Below are 18,076 nucleotides of genomic sequence, written 5' to 3'. Positions count from 1 at the left end.
ATGGAGCGAGGCTTGATGTTATCCATTGGGATTTGATTAGGATGTGAAAAATGAGCTTTCATTCCAGAGTGGAAGTCAGCAAAAAAAAAAAAAATAGTGTCTTGAGAGGCAGTTGCATATTATATTTTAATGAAAGATTATAAAGCCATTATGCATGTCTTAATAAAGACTAAATGATAATATATATATTTTTTCTTTATAATGTGTACAGATGAATTAGACATAATAGCACGATCTGCGTAGAATCTGATTTCATGTGAATGGGAGGTGTACTCTGAGAATTAGAGCATTCAACTACCAAACATTAAAAAATAAAATTCATAAGCATTTTATTTTTTTTAATGATTTTATATCATCTTTTAAGTCACACTTTATTTTACAGTTCTGTATTTGCTTTAGTAATTAAAGGTACAGTAAGCAATTTATCTGTAAAATAACAGTACAATACTACCAGTGGTCTACTGTAATTCTACGGTATGGATACTGTGAAATTGCTTTACAGCTTATTACTTATTCATTTTTGGTCAAAACTGAAACCTTAAAATAGATTGGAAATTAAAATCACACAGGAAATTACTACAGCAAAAACACTGTTAGAATTTGTCCGTTTTTTAGAGCAATTTTTTTACAGTGTGATAATAACCATTGTTTTTCTAGTAATATTGCTCTGACCTTTTCTCTTTTGTAATGTCTCTCAGCCATCTCTTTTTCTAAAGTCTTTCTTTAAATCTCCCTCTTACTCACTCTTTCTCCTCCCTCATCATGAGTGTATACACCCCCTGCTGCTGATTGGCTACCACAAGCATGCTATGGTGCTCGGTCTGATTTTTTTTTTTTTTTGGTCAAATTATTTTGTCAGATAAATACATTAACATAGTGTAGTGTTGTGTTCTTCCCTCAGGTCTTTGCAGTCTTTCATGAAAAATTAGTGACTCTGAAACAACTTTACTTTTTGCCTGATATCATTTTTTGAACCACTTCCCCTCAAACCATTTGTCACATTGACCACTTTTAACCATCCAATTAATTCCCAACTCACAAAATCAAGGCTACCTAACATCTTATTTTTGAATAAACTGAATATTGTGTACAAGGGTCTAATGAAAAGTCATCAATGTGTGGTGAAATCCAATATAAAGAGATGCGTGAATCAGAATGACTGATGGAATAGACTGTAATAAACACAAAGAGCGAGAACACTACACATTTGCATCTACTTTAAAGCAGAACACTGAGCTGAGGAAACAGAGGGCTTGAATACAGTGGGACAGGCAATCAAAGAAACAAGGAACAGGTATGCAAATAATCAAAAACCATGGTAACACATAAACCATGACAGTAAACAGAACATGACTGTGAAACCTAACATGAACTGACCGGGACACGTAGTAGATTTGAACTTTTAACATTCAAATTTTTTTTTTTATATCAAATCATTTGAGTGAATTATTCAATGACTCACCTATAACACACTCACTTGTCCCCAACTACTGGCATAGTGGTGTAACCTGAAGGAAGGGTAATTGAACAAATCACTGAACGAATATAAACAAAATTTGAATGAAATTTAGTGAACGGTTTCAGAAGATTTACTGGTATGAATCAAAATCCCCAACTCTAGTTGGTTCATGTTGACTTTAACTCTATCACTTGGTTCTATATAGAGCTCTTCAGACTCTATCATAAGACATGTAGATCAGTTCTAAGCTGACTGCTGTCAACGAGAAGAACTCTGGGATGTTTATCAATGGTAATTAGATCACGCTTTGGGCTAATTATGTGAACAGATGGGTGATCACCGCAGGTATGTAGACGAGACGTAGAGGAAATAGGAGGAAATGAAAGTGGGCGCACAACACCTCAGCTCCTGTCTGCTGTCATCAGCTCTTAAAGTCTTCCATTTGTGTGGATTTGTTATATATTGTTTGTATCTTTTTCCCTCTGATTGTAATTTTTGACTAAATATATTATAGGTTTCACTAGATTATTAGGTAACACTTTCTTTTGAAGCCTGTATTTATAATACATTATATTAGAATTCTTAATGCATTATAATACATGTATAATGCCTTATAAACAACTTTATAACGTGTTGTATCATCTGATAAATAATCATAACAATAGTTACAATGTATTATAATACTTACCTATTTGTGGTTATAACTTTTAAGAGTACAATGCATTATGATGAAGCCTGCATTGATAATGCATCATAAGGGAATTCTTAATGCATTATAATGCACGCATAATGCCTTATAAACAACATTATAATGTGTTTTATTATCTCATGAATAATGGTAACAACAGTAATAATACCTACCTACTTATTAGATTTGGTAAAGCATTGTAATTTTACAGTTTTTATGAATAAAACATGATTTGCATTGTGAATGTATCGTTCTTTTGTACTTTTCCACAAAACTTTGATTTTATCTTAAGGGAAATGTCTTATAACCACTTCATGATATATTATGGCTATTTAAAATAATACTTACAGTAGCTTTTGTTACTTTACTTTAAGCAAACAAAGACCACTTATAAATATTAAGACCACATCATAAATCTTTTTAGATGTTTAAAATAAGACTTTGTTTGTATCACTTTACTTTAAGCAGTAAAAGACCACTCATAATATGAAGTATTCTACTGTGCAGGTCTTAAGTAAACAATGTTAAGATATGAGACTTGGGAAAGTAAAATATATGAAACTATGGGATATATAATCTATTATAACTGTGGATAAAATTGTGTTCATTGTGTGTTATAAATCATCCTAAAAATCATCATTATAACTCTTAATATTTATAACCACAAAAAAGTATTGTGTGTGTTTGCCAGTTCTCATCTATGCGTCTCACCTCACAACCCGTGACAGAAAAAAACGACCCAAAAGTGAAAATAGACGCGGCGATTCATTGCATTTTTGTTCCGTCTCCAGTTCGTGTTTTATGTAGTTTCTTTTTTTTTAAGTTTATCATGGGCTTCCTTGCTGTAAAGCTACTATGCCTTGAGCAAGTAGAACGCTCCCTCGAGAAACACCTGGAGGAATTCTTGGATTTGGACCATCAGACCACCTTCCCGGACGACTGCCTCTGCACATTTCTTCGTGTTGGCCTCAACACAGCCACACGAGCCCAGTTGTCCGGGGAGGCTTCTCAAAGGAGCTTCGCTGCCTTTGTGTAGTGGGTGTTGGTATCCTGTGGATCATCCTTCACCGTTGATGATGTCACCAGCCCCACTCCAAACCCAGTGCCCAGCCAGAACCCATCTGTTAAGTTAAAGCAGTTTGAGCCCACCGCAGACATCGAGCCCTTCTCCCCCACGAGAAGCGAGCCAACGCCATCGGGGACGTGTGAGCCCAACATCGAAGTGGAGCCTGAGATGCGCGAGTCTGACAAGGTGCACATGCCGGCTGCACCATCCACCGCCGAGGAAGCCATTGTGGAATCAGAGGGCAAGGAAAAGAGCCCTGCCTATCCTCCCGCCACTGAGACTCTGGCAGCACCAAGTTCGGACCTTCAGTTAAGACAATCTTCATCTGTCCTGTCAGTCCCACCCAGCCTCCCACTCTAGAGGACTTAGCCTTTATCATTGGACTATTTTGCACTTTCCAGTCTCAACCTCGCCACATCTGTGCTGTGGGCTTGGGCACCCAGCTCACTTAGCCCACCCTCAGGCTCCGCCACCGCCCTCGGTCGCTCCAGCTCGCCCTCTAACCTCCGGGCCCACACCGTTATCGCGGGAGGTCGTCACTGAGGCTCACTGCCTGCTGTCTCTCCATCACCTCAGCCCTTCGACTATGCGGTGGGCTCCTACTCCACCGTCATTGCCTCCGGCCGTCCCCATGGTGGCAGCAGTCTGGCCCAGGCAGGGCTTTTCTTTCTGGCTCTCATCACCTTCAGTATAGCCCTGGACCCTTCAGTTCCGCCTCCTCCTGGTCAGCCATCCTCCTCCAGAACCTCCTCCTGTATCCTCTGCCTGTTTTCGCGCTTGAAAGTTTTGCTCTCCGTCAAGCGATCTGTACTATACACAGCGTACCTGTATTTGATGTACCGTGAAGGCACACGACTCGCCGTCGCTTTGCTGAGAGTGTTGTTTTTCACCACACACGCAAAGAGAAGAGAGAGAGAGAAAGAAAGAAAGAAAGAAAGAAAGAAAGAAAGAAAGAAAGAAAGAAAGAAAGAAAGAAAGAAAGAAAGAAAGAAAGAAAGAGAAAGAGAGGTAAAGAAAGAGAGAGAGAGAGAGAAAGTTGTCATGACAGAAGTCATTTTATAAAAACGTTCTTAAAAACCACATTGATCATTTAAAACAATAATAATAATGTAATACAAAACATGACATGCAGGTTACGTATCATATGAATCAAAGTCATTTGACAAATATTGAGAAAAGCAGGGTGAAGTTTAATCCTGACACAGCTGACACATCATGCATTCATTTGATCTCAGGTTGTTACAAGCAAGTGTCCGGCCATTATGGAACAAAGTCTACTAAAATGATTTGTAAAATGAAATGCAAGTTTACATTGTAAAGTACTGGTATATGTAAAATGCACGGCTGGTTTTATTTTTGTGTGTGTGTGTGTGAATCAGAGATTTTAAGATATTATTGACAAATCATCTCAGATTGGGGCATTGTAAGAATATGCTGTATTAGTTATGTTGGGTAGATATTAAACAGTGTATGGACGTTTTTGAAAGTGACCTTGTACCATGCTGTGAGGGTACTGCCAGGCATCACTCATCCACTGGGAACGGGAAAGAAAGTGAGTCTGAAGAAATGTATTTTGGTAAGGTCTTGTAAACGCATTTTTGCATTCAAAAACGGAGAGCAAGAATGGAACAGAACACAGGGGTCTCAAGGTACATTTCTCATAGATGAACTGAACTTAAACTTGGCACAGTGGTACTCATTGGGCGAGATGCTGAAAAAACATTGAGATGTGACTTGGTGGCCATAGACTCCAGTCTGCATTTGTACACAGAACAAAAGAAAGGCCTCTGCGTAAATGGACAGATATGTTTCGATCACGTAACATGTTGGAGATGTGGTCTGGCGAGTGGCACATGCTTGGTGTGGCAGTCATGTTTTGCGGTTTGTTTTTTTTGTTTTTAATTGACCATTTTAATTGACCAGCCATTGTCAAGAGACAAAGGAACTCATCAAATAATTTCCAGTATACTCGGCTAAAATTAGTTTCTGCTATTCAATAAGAGAATGATCACTAATCAACCCAAGAGTCCCTGTAGGCCCATCCTGTTAGAATAAACAGTCATTACTGCTATCATGTTTGTGATTTGCTCATTCTTCTCTTTCCCTCCTGAGTGATTCATATGATTGTCATCACCTCCATTTTAACAACAGATTAAACGAGCAGTAGACGTCTCTTGTGCATTGCCGGTCATCTCTGGCGGGCGGCTCAATGTCATTATACAGGCTCTGATGAAGCTTTACCTTATCTGATGACATCTCACACTGTTTAGTTACAGGAACAATTGAAATTAGTCAAAGGAGGTGATGAGTGAACAGAAGTATAATGATGAAGGACAATGTCTCTGTGAGACAATGACCCCACATTAGCATGAAGTTCGTTTAACGTTTTCAAGTCATTTCCAGACTTTTTTTTAATCCGAGCAACATATGCAGATCTTCGAAATGGGAGGAAATATGTAAAAAGAATAAGATGGGTCTGGATGGTCGACTAGTTGTACAACATCTGACTAGCTGGTTGGTGATATTCTAAAAAGGGGTGAGATTAGCTGTTAGCTGTCACCATACCAGGGTTGTCAGCATACCAGGGTTCAACATTAAGCATTTCCTCTGAAATGTGGAAGGTCTTCTGGATTCTGTTAATTGAACTCATTATGTTTCCTCTTTTGTAAAGTTGCACCACACTACTCCTTAATTCTCTGATTATACCATCAGAACGAGAGGGCTCTTAATCAACTATTCTATTAGCTATTAGGTTGATTGTGTAGTATTTAACCATGGAAAGGGTCCTTGAATCTGTAGTAGCGGTGGAGTTTGAGACGAGAGAGAACTACTGATTGCAGTAATCAGCTATCTTTCACATGCAAACAGAGAAAACGCTTGCTCATCAGTGATGTCTGGCTTTGAAAATGTAGGGGGATCCCATGGTTTGAAGTGCTGCCGTTTGGTGAAATTTGTCGGTAAACGGGGAGTGAAAGGAATAATTCAACCAAAAATGAAATTCTGTCATTTACTCTCCCACATGTATTTCAAAACCCTGTATCTCATCATATAGGACACGCAAGAATGACAATTGATTTAAGAGCTTGGGTGGAGAAGATGTTGCTGGACTACTTTCATGACACTTTCTGTGTTGATTTTCTTTTCTTTTTGGAGCTTTACAGACTTGGTCACCATGAACTGTTGTTACTTGGTCACCGAGAACTTAAGTTCTAAGAGATACATAAATATTCTTCATAATTTCTACATTTGTTGCCAATGAAAAAACATTATACAAGTAAGGAACAAAATGAGGAAGAGTTCATAATGACTTTTTTTAACATCTTCTCAGTTTTAGATGAACCATTCCATTAATTATTACGTTGAAGTGTGTTTGAAGCAAAAAAGGAAAGTGAATAGACTGAGGGTTCTAAAAAACACGGGGAGGTCACGGATGCCACATGCCAAGGCATTGCTGCTGTGAGTGTTGGGGTCTGCGTAATTGATCCCCATGCGCCAGCGTGGCACCACAGGACACATCCCTGCCTGAGCATGGACACATCACCATGGAGATGACATCTGCTCCTCCAAGCAAGTATTTGGCCTCTGCAAACCATTAGCGCCCACTGCCAGCTCCTGTCGGAAGGAGCCAAGTCAGCACTGGAGAACAAGAACCTCCATTTTGAATCCTACCCAGAGAGAGAAACATTGACGGCCGTTTACTCATGACTGGGGCATGTTTCAACACCATGTAGTATTTATGAACACCAAAAAAAAAAAAAAAAAAAAACTCAAATGACTTAATTTAACTGTTGGTTTCTGTAGAGCTGGTGCCACTCTTCTGTATCTGTCACTGCCCAAGCTGGTTATTTCACCCAGACAATCCAGGCAGCCATTACAAGGTTTCTTTGTTACTTTGCCAACCTCCCATTTCCAGCTGCCAAAAGAGTCTTTTCCAAGTATCAGCCCGAGCAATTTGTAAAGAGACATGCTACTATTGAGTAGCTCTTATTTTAAGACTTCACCACACAGACTGTGAGACATGCAAGTTAAAAACGGTCATGTACAGTAAGTTCCTCAATAGGGAACCAGTCCGTATAATTATTAATGAAACTACATATTACACAATCCCTCAGTTATTGTATGTGATTAATTTCTTCATATGGAGCTGTGATACTGCAATTCCCAAGCTGTTTATTGGGGAAATGCAACATGAAAAGCATGATTAAGATAAATCCAGTTATAGCTTGCATGAATTTCCTTCAAGGGGCAAAGCTGTATATTCTGCCAGAGGGAGTTTAGCAAGCTCAAACCCTTCACACTACACCAACATTATAACTTCTGATGGATACTGATGTGTTCAGCAAATATTTATCACTTTCCAATCATCTAAACTTTCTGTCTGGATAATATTTAACCATTTTGTGTGTTCTGACTTTAACCTCCCCAAAACTTGGATGGTATGAAGAGTTTTGCAAATTCAGAGATGGTAAATGTCATTTAAGGTCCATATACAGCTCAGAGCTTGTTTACCACATGAACACTCAAGTGGAATCCTCAATAGATGCTGTAAATAAATAGGGCTGGGTTAAAAAAAATTATAGAATATTTAAATAATTTGGTAACACTTTAAAATATTTGTTAACATTAGTTAATGTATGTAACCATTACTGTATTTGTTCATCTTTGTTAACGTTAGCTAATAAAAATACAGCTGTTCATTGTTTGTTCATGTCAGTTCACAGTGCATGAACTAATGTTAACAAATGAAGAGCTCTTTTCCAAAACGCTATATATCCATTTTGATTGTTTTGAGATAAAGGACAATTATTTACCCAGACCTACATATTTTGTAAGTATTTAATTTATATAGTTAAAAATCCTGTTTGGGTCAGTCTGAACACCATCAACAATAATTGAGAAATCAAACAAGAATGTTAATGATCATAAATCCAAAGTTTATTTTATTTCTTTTCAAAACGCTATATATCCACTCTCCACTACATATCCACCATGTGTTCTTTGCTCAAAAATGTTATAAAACCATTCATTTTTTTCAGTCTGTTTTTAAAATAAGTTAACATACAATATCATGAGCTCTATATGAGACTATAGAGCGCTCGCTATTCACAGTAAAGACACAGTAAAACATAACACACATACAAAACAAATGGCCAATTAGTGCAATATTAAGTGCGAAACCAATTAAAATGTTGTTGCTTGAAGTGCATAACCTTTATAACAATAAAACAAAGCTAAAATTTAATACTGCATTACATACTGCATTACATTCATTCACTACACTGTAGGAATTTATTCTGGGTCTTCGTCACTCTGGTGAGCGTTTTCATTCACATCAGATAGTGCATCACTATAAAATGCGCTCACTGCCTCAGACACACCTATTGCTTTCAGGAGTGCAACCACATCTTGCTTCTTTGCTTTCTTCACTGTGGTTTGGCTTTCAAGAATGGCAGGTTTCAGGTCAGCCCACCGTTTGCCCCGTTTCAGCACACTGTGGAAGCAGTACTCCCCATTGTATGCCACCTTTATACCAACCTTGTTGGTACTCAAATCCAGCATGCGTGCTTCACTGATCTTGAAGCTTCTCTGCGCCTTCACGCACTCTTTTGTAGCTGACTTGTAATCAAAAGCCTTCCAGTCTGTGCCGTAAATGTACACATTACCAAACTGCTGCAGGAGGGCATGGTATTCTTGTGGCAGGAGAATTGTGTCGATCCTTCTGATTTTCTGCTCAATCCTGCCAAACACTCTATCTGCGGGGAGATAGCTGTGCCCCCTGACTGGAAATGTGTGCTCGATGCAAAGATTGGGGAAGGTTTGCCTTAGCTCCATGAGCATGGAGACCATGGTCATATTTTTGTTTTGTCCATAGCACGAGTCACTGAAGAGCTGAAGCCCCTTGGATCTGCGAATTTGACTGGCAAGGCGAACTGTGAAGCAGTCATTCAAAGCAGATGCAATCATGTTGCTGTTCTTGGGACCCTGATTTTCCTGCCACACATAGAGATGGACATCCTCTTTTGGCTGCCGACTATTCTCTCCATGGTGTCTTACAACACCAAACAGGTAGAGATACAGCTGACGAGAGTAGTAGGCCTGCCCTATTGGAGTTTTGGGAAGGATCAGATTCTGCATCATGTCAAAGCAGACAGACACAGAATCCTTCGCAACTCTGCCTAGTAGGTCATAGAAAACACGAGCTCTACGACGATGCAAAATGAATGATGCAGATTCTATCTGCCTCTCTGCTTCTGTCATATTTGGATCTGTGATTCTGAATTTGTATTTGGCACAATCAGAACATGCATCAGTTGCTGGGTGGCCGAAGCCAAGATTGAAATTTTTGGCAAAAACAGAGTAGTAGAGGGAGTAGCTTGTGTGTGCGTGGTTTAGAGCCTCAAAGAGCCCATGCATCCTGCGCACACTGAGGTCAGCTGGCAGATACCTGCGCCCAGGTGCTCCCCTCCGCCCATAGTGGCTGGCCCTGCACGTGAAGGTCTTGATGTGATTTATGATCAGTTGCCTTCTACTGTCGTTCCCCTCGATGTTTCTCGCACCACCTCTTCTCTCCGGACGAGCCTCTGCAGTCTCAGCATAATACCGGGCAACCCGGGAGGCCCGGTCTTTGCTGATTCCTGTGGTAAAGTGAAGGTAAATTAATGAATTAGATCGATTCAATGTAAAACCAACATGCATACACATCATTACACACACTATACACATAGTCCAGTACAGAATCAACTTAAAACACTTCTTTTGATCAGTGTTGTTTTCGTCAACGATGACGATAACGAAATGATTTCGTTGACGCACTTTTTTTTATGACGATAACGCGACGATGACTAGCTAAAAATGTCTCTAAGGTGACTAAAACATGACGAGACGTTTTCGAGTTTTCGTTGACAAGACGAGACGGAACGAAAATGATTATAAGTCTGACGTTCACAATCACAAGCATGTCATTTCCGCCTATTTTGCGTGAAATCTGTCTGTTTTGAGCTAAAAAAAAGTATCAGCAATGCTGCCGCTTCCTTGTTTTGGGTAGGCTACCCATGCCGCCGCGCGCACCAGATTCCACACAACACACCTGCGGCTAGTCACTCACCACACATCTTCGAAGGACCACGGCAGCGATCGAAGCCAATAGACGGGCATGGTGGTCGGAAATGACGAGATGATTTATGGACATACTTTCAGTTTCAGTATAATCCAGCGGTTCTCAAAGTGTGGGGCGCGCCCCACTGCCGTGACAGGTCTCCTCCAAACGGGAGGAAATTTTCCGTTTTATGCCTTTGTATCTTTATTCGCTCATGGCGTCCGCATCGTCAACTTCATCTTTGCTGCGACACCGAAAACTCCAGTTTATTAATAAACAATTAAATGTCTCCTTGCTATTTTTTTACACATTCATAATCATTACTTTTGCCGGTTATTTGTGGCAAGCTTTATGCGTGCGGTCGTGCGCTCGAGTGCGGCTATAACGCTCATTATCCTGTATAGCCTATTTAAGTAATTAAATTAATATAAAGGGGCGATTTGTCCACTAATGGCTTAAATGAACAACTACTAGTCGACTAGAATAAAAACTTTAGTCGGAGGCAGCCCTTATTCCACATATTCTCGAACCAGCAGGCCATTCTGGGTTGAGCGCGCGAGCCTGAGCTGAATGAGCGAGCGGAGGGATATTCAGAAATGCGCTCTCCGCTCACATGCTCTGATCGGAATAAAGGAATATTACAATAATTAATCATTAGTTTATATCTTATACACTGCCCATACACTACCCATCATTTTAATCCCATATCAAACACAGTATGTTATGTCTATTTTATCTATTTAAAAAAAAAAAATACGTTTTTATGTATAGGCTAAAGGCAGAGAGCTGTGTGCATTCTTCTTCCCTTTGCCACATCATATCTCTGTGAGATGGGCTTTTCAGCTTCACTGAAAACAAAGTATAGATCTCAGCTGAACATTGAGCATGACTTTTGAGAAATTGAGCAATGCAAAACAGGCTCATTGCAGCCACTAATGCAGGGATAAATAGACCTGTCTTGCCAAATGGATTTCTATTCTTTTCTCTTTTTTTAACAGATTGCAAAGTGGCACTTTTATTTCTTTTCCATTTTTGAACTTGATACAAATTGACACAGCTGCACTTTTATTTTCTCTATTTTTTAAAGACTAATTTTTTTTTTTTTACTAAAACTTGACTAAAACCTTTTTTTGTTTTCGTCGACTAATACTTGACTAAAACTATTAAGTTTATAAGTGACTAAAATGTGACTAAAACTAAAAAGCATTTTCGTCCAAAAGACTAAGACTAAAACTAAAAGGGCTGCCAAAAACAACACTGGTCTAGAAATGGCTTTAGCCATCCACTACACAAATAAAGGGTTGTGTATCATAATTACTTTTCTCTGATAAGTAGCCAAAAAACAATCCTTCTAATAGTATAAAACATGACGCCCATCAGTGTAACTACAAAGGAAAATCACATACAAAACGGATTTCAACTATTCCAAACATGAAAACTTTACTCACCCAAAACTGACAGGAATGTGGCCTTGCAAACTGGCAATTTGTTGGGGTGCTCATCCCACAGCAGGCTGTATTTCACGGTGACATTCCTCCCCTTCTGTCGGTTTTCGTCGTTCTGACGCTGCCGTTTTACCTCAGATACGCTCATCAGGTGAAGAAGTGCCGCGTCCTGATCCACCTTATTAGGTTTGTCATGAAACTTCTGAAAATTCATGACAAGGTCATCGGGTGTCAATCTATCTGCTTGGCAAAAGCATTTAGCTGAGGTGTGTTTACATCCAATGGTGGGGATCCGTCCTCCACCAGAGTAGCGCATCTTCTTAGTTTGTTGACGTTCGTGGTTGTCTTCGTTTAAACGCCGTCGTCTTCCACCTGGCGCGGGCTTAACAGCTTCTTCGGACCCATCAAAAGTGTTTATCACAGTCAACACATTCATTTTTCCGACGTATTTAATTCACACTGACGATGTTTACCTCACGCCTCACGTACACCTCACGCATGACAGCTATTCGAAGACTCCGATTGGCCGAGAGAATATATCGCACTTTGACTCGAAACGAGTGTAGCGGCTGTCGCGGTTTGGAGTAAAACGACACCATTCAGTACAATTTAAACAGGGATATGTAGCGATTTGGTTAGAAACATTTATGGAGCAGTGAGTAGGCTCGGTATACAACAGAATGACGTGACAAACTCATTTTTTTTTAAATGGCGTTTATCGCGTTTTGGAAAAGAGCTCTTCAAATACAACGTTTGATTTTCAATCAGACCAACAGTACTGTAGTTAGAGCCAATTTCATGTTTTGTTCAATTATAGCGCCACCAAGTGACATGACACTGCATAGAGAATGATCTACTGTTTGCATTTCCAGTATATTAAATATAAAATATATAAAATATATACACTGAAAAGGGTGTAGGATTGTTAACATCTGCGCATGGTCATCGACATGTAAGCCAATTGCTAAAACTATGCTAGAGCATATGGGATTCTAAAGCAGGAGTTAGCGGCTTCATTTCATGCAGTTTATTAACAATAGCATGCTCTTGTCTTTAGCCTCCACACTCTGGGGTCACTTTATCACTTTCCTGAGTTCATTTTCATCCTGATTATCCCTGTTATTCCGTATTCAGACTCGGTAATGTTTCATCCAGCACCTGCTAAATCCATGAATATCTGCTCCCCATGCAAGAGTCAAGAGTTCATTATTGTAAATTAAGCAGCAGCCCATGTTGGCAGGATTTGATGCCTTTTTCCAGCCTGGCAGTAGACTATTTAGCAGATGGCGCTGAGAGCATTTTCTTTGGCAGCTGCTGAGGAATGCAACAGTTTTCAAATATTAGCTTGATTACAAAAGAATTATAATATCTTTGACTTTCGTCACAGATTAAAATGAGTTGAACTTGCACCCAGAGGCCTATAGCCACTTGTCTAGTCTTAAATGTTTAAGTTCCTCCCTCTTGGAAAAAAACACCTGCTGGTTTAAGTGTCTCTGTTGGGCACTTGTTATCTGATCAGACTGGACCAGAGACCAGCCAGATGACCAGTAAACCACTATTTGTCTAAATACTAGTTTGGTTTGTTAGGGAAACCAACTAAACCATCTGGATTCAGATTATTTTTGCTAGAGATAAATGACACTAATGAAATCATTATTGAAAGATTGACAACCCAATGTGTAATAAGTGATAAATTCGTCTTTTTTTTCCTTTTGATATTGCGGTAACAATTTTGACGTTTTACAAAATAACTCTTGGTGTAAGAACTTTTTAGATTAAAATATTTCCTGAGAGAGCACACATACCTTTTCAGTGCTTCAGATTTTATTAGAGAGGGAAAGTGACATCATTTCCTGTATCTTACATAGTTGTGGGAGATAATGCATATTTATGCCTGTACAGTAGAGGGCGCCGCTCAAATAAACCTTTCAGCTGTGCTGCCATTCTGTATTTAAGAACTATAGGATACAGGAGAGGGAAGTTCAACACTCTTATTTCTAAATCTAACCTAAAGTAATGTTTGCTTATTAATAAGGTTGAATTAGGTCATTGAAGGTCAGCAGCAAAGACGTTGGTTAATAAAGTAAGATTAAATCCATAAAGTATATTTGTGTGATTTAATATAGTTTATTATAAAGGTTTTCCGTAAGATTCTGGGATAGGTCCCAAGGTACAAGCCTTGAAAAATGTATAATACAGAATTTTTTATCGCTTCCGCGTGAACCAGAATTATCCCGACAACGTTTTATTTGTACAGAGGTAAAGGGAAGGAGGCCTTCACAGGGGAGAGACTAGTTGTAGGCTAGGACTGTGTTGTCGTCGTGTCCAGGCGCTGGTCCTTCATCAGAGCCGGATACGGCCTGGATCCGGGGGACTGCGGTAAACCTAGGGATAACCGCATGATTGCCGTGATTATCAATCACGCTCCATTCTCACGGCCCCCGGCCTCGTCCTGCTTACCACAACCCCAAATGTACCTGCAATTATAGAATCACCCAAAAGTAATCCTGCTTTGCCTACGTAGTGTCTGAATGTGCCACTTTTCTTTGCATCCCTACATACCTAGAATTGCATTATTAATCTTGACTCCCTGTGTGTTTCTGGTTGATCTAGGTGTCCTAACAGCGGGAGGGGTTCCTGGAGTGCTACGAGACGAGGCCTCTTGCTGCTTCGCCCACCTGCTGTAGATACTTGCTATGTCTCATCGGCTTAACACCTGCCTCTGCCTACCTGTCTGAGTCTCTGCTTTGTAAATGGGCAGCACCCCCTTGTGCCACGGAGAACACACTGTACGTTCACAAAGCGCCTCACAGACATTAGGAGCCTTGAGGACTTTAAGAGCGCAGCACGGGACAATGAGGCGCCTATCCTGTCTGAGACTGAATCAGACACAGGCTTTATGGGACTCCACCAGCGGTTCCGACCCAATCTGAGACTGTGAACTGCTCTGTGAAACGGCTTTCTGCTGGAGTACGTTTTTGGCGCTCATTTTTTACTGACCAAAGAGGAACAATTATACACAACAAACAAAAAAACATTGACTATGTGAGCACGGACTGAGGGAAAGACTCAAAAGGAACAATTTTGGCAAAGAAAAAATCAATATATATAAACCTAAATGTAGAGAGAGAGAGAGATAGATATAGATATAGAAAGACTTTGCTATGACGCAGTGGTCTACAAATGGAAACACTGACGTGGAACATTGAAACGACATCGGGTCGAACATTCCCATTTATCACAATCCAAGGAGAACCTTTAATACTTTACAGATTCCCTTGAACCGAACCAAGCACTGTATTCCAAGGACAACAAGGATATAGATACTGTACACATAAACGCATCAAGAAATTTAATTAGCATTTTTCAGTAGCAACATTTTGGACAGTTTGCATTAAACATAGAAGGTTAAATGGAAGAGTACCCCATTGCTTATCATCAGAAAATATTAAAAAAGAACATAAAAACTGTAATTTCTGTTTACCAGGAGTGAGATGTCATTATATGTATTTTGAAAAGGCCTACGAGTTATATATTTAACAGTTTTATATGTTGTACCTTTGTAGAGAATCTTATTTAACATGAATAACGTTGTGGAAATGACAGATGTAGAATGTGGGTAATGCTCTGCTCCATAACGCAGTCCAGTCTTATAAAGTTCAAACTCAAGTAGCAATTTTCCTTTCACAGGTTCGAAAACAGGACTACGAGAACATTAAGTAAAGAAGAAAACGGACAAAATGCAAAGGAAAGAATTGATTAATTGCAGAAAAGCAAACATGGAATCTACTTTTAGCTTTTGTATTGTAAAGGGTCGGAGAAAAGCTCTTGTATTCGGCTTTTCTGAGATTGATTTTTGTGCTTGTGTTTGTTTGCACAGTGCTCACCTCCAAGTCTTGACACCTCCAGAGACAGTTCAGAAAGTCTTAGATTCATTTACATTAAATACTTTTTTATTATGAACTATTTTAAGAATAAATTAAAAAAGTGAAAATATCAAGTTGCTAAAACAAAATTGTAATATCATGATGTTTTTGGTAGTTTCTTTCTCCTTTTAAAATGATATACCAGGTTTGACGGAGATATGTACATTTGGAGGTACGCATGATGAATCGATTTATATTTGGGAGGAAATGAGACTGAGGGGTGAATTCACTAAAAAGCGCATAATCTTTATTTAAGCACATTTTTTTTTGTGTATATTTTATTTTTTTATTCACTTAGCACCTGCAATCCAGTTTAACCAGAAGCTTAATGCAATGAAATAGTGATAATAATAATAATAATAATAATTTCATTTTCATTCTTTTCAGCACAAAAACACTTTTTTCTATGCAAATTCGACTTCTTTTAGATTCCACCTCATTCAGAAAAAAAACAGCGTTCTTTTGATAGCATAAATAGCATTTAGTTACACAATTATTATTATTATTATTATTTATTATTAAATGTCTGTGTAAATTTTATGTTGATCATGGCAGCAGTAATATATGGAGAAGAGTGTTATAACCAAGCATATATCAAGAAATGATGTGTAGACAAGCACACTTTATGCATTAATAGAGACAAGTTGCGCCTGGATTGAAGAGGTGGAGTGGTTCTGTAGAGTCCCAGAATTGTATACTAGATAGTGGTAGTCATCTGCAACTTCCACAACCTACAATTATGGAGGATCAAATAACTGAAAATTCTATAAATAATGAATTCAATAAAACAACAATTAAATGTACCAGTTTATTCTGAAATAATTAAATAATTAATTTAATTAATTATGAATTAAATCAATCAATAAATGAATGTATCTATTTATTTAGCAAAATTCCATGAAAACACAACAATTATTGTTTGATATATTTCACAATATCCTCTTTCACATAATTTTACTGTTTAAAAAAATTTCCATAATAAAATGTGCTTTTTCAAAAAGCAGTTTTTCATAATAATATGCTGAATTTACGAATGATGCCTTTTTGACGAATCATGTATTTCCAAACCACGATTTTCCCAAAGATTTTTTACATTATAATAGAGGACATTTCACAAATGCAAGTCAACAGGCAGTGAGCGGTGCAAGTGCACTTAGGGCGTGTCCGAATCCACTTTTGCTAGTTTAAAGACGGGGAAAAGGGTTGGCGCTCCCGGCGCATGGTCTAAAAGGGTTGTCCCTATTCTCTTAATAAATAATGGGTGTGTTTTGGGCGTAACGTGCAATAAACCAATCAGAGTCTCATCTCCCATTCCTTTTAAAAGCCAGTTGCGTTCGCGTAAATATTTACATGGCGGAATTTGCGAGCGGAAAGACTGAATGCTTCTCTAACGAGGAAACGAAACCATCTATGTGCCATCTATGGCATTACTAACGCGCTGTTCAAATAACAAAAAAAAAAAGACTGTGCCATTGACTTTTGACCAGGTTTCAGTTGGTCAATGGCACAGTCTATTTCAGTTGCCTCAAAATAGCAACACGCCAACAATTCGCCTAAACACACCTCGTTTTCAGAACAGCACGCACATGGGCGCACAAATGGGCGCAAATGCATTTGCTGTTTAAACAACGTGGTGCTGGACGTGAAAATGATAACTGCGTCGGGCTGAAACTAGCAAAAAACACTTGCATCGTGCCTGGCGCCGCATTGCGCCACGTTTATGATAGGGCCCTTTGTGTAGTTGGTGACATTAGTCACGGAACGCCGATTCACAGTTTTCTCATGTACTTAAAGCATGACGAATAACTGAGACAATATCTGATGTTCTTGCGTGAATGTCTCGGGCTACAGCGAGGACATTGAAGGAAAAGCGCTAGTCAAAGTATACGTTATATAATATACTACTAAATGTCTTACCAAAGTCCATTGAGCTCCATTCTTTGAATTGTGCTTATGGACACACCAAGCAAATTGGCAATTTTATTTAGCTCTAAATCCCGCATTCACATATCTCCGGATTGAATCTACTGGAGCATCTAGACACGGTCTTCCAAGCACGTTCTCGCATACTCATCTACAAGAACTCTGTGTTCAATCGCTTGTAAAGTGTTTCATGTGTAGTCATCCATTTCTAGATCCTCTGACGCACTTGTCACCACTAGCAGATCCTTTATGTCATCTAATCCAGATAATTGTTCGTTTCCAATCTTTCAATTCACCTCAACACTCGCCAGACCTAAGCAAAATCTGAAAGGATTAGCCAATCAGCACCGCCCACTGGTTGTTGATTGGCATTTGTGAAATGTCCTCTATTGTTATGAAAAAAAATCTTTGGGAAAATCGTGCTTTGGTCTGATTCATGATTCATCAAATAGGCGTCATTCGTAAATTCAGCA

At 39.0% G+C, this 18,076-nt stretch overlaps 1 protein-coding gene across 2 annotated transcripts in view; it reads left to right on the top strand.

Moving 5' to 3' along the window:
- The window catches only part of tafa5a (TAFA chemokine like family member 5a), a 166,516-nt gene extending 150,513 nt beyond the window's left edge, over positions 1 to 16,003 (top strand). For both annotated transcript variants that reach the window (XM_056260381.1, XM_056260382.1), the window contains exon 4: positions 14,368 to 16,003. In XM_056260381.1, the coding sequence (XP_056116356.1) occupies positions 14,368 to 14,376 (9 nt within the window). In that variant the 3' untranslated portion in view covers positions 14,377 to 16,003. The remainder of the gene's footprint in view (positions 1 to 14,367) is intronic.
- Positions 16,004 to 18,076: the final 2,073 nt, after the last annotated feature.

This window comes from Rhinichthys klamathensis, unplaced genomic scaffold, assembly GCF_029890125.1.
Source record: "Rhinichthys klamathensis goyatoka isolate OS25496 unplaced genomic scaffold, OSU_Roscu_1.1 h1tg000176l_1, whole genome shotgun sequence".
NCBI lineage: Eukaryota > Metazoa > Chordata > Actinopteri > Cypriniformes > Leuciscidae > Rhinichthys > Rhinichthys klamathensis.
The sequence above is the reverse complement of the archived record's forward strand: the minus strand, read 5'-3'. Positions and strand labels throughout refer to the sequence as shown.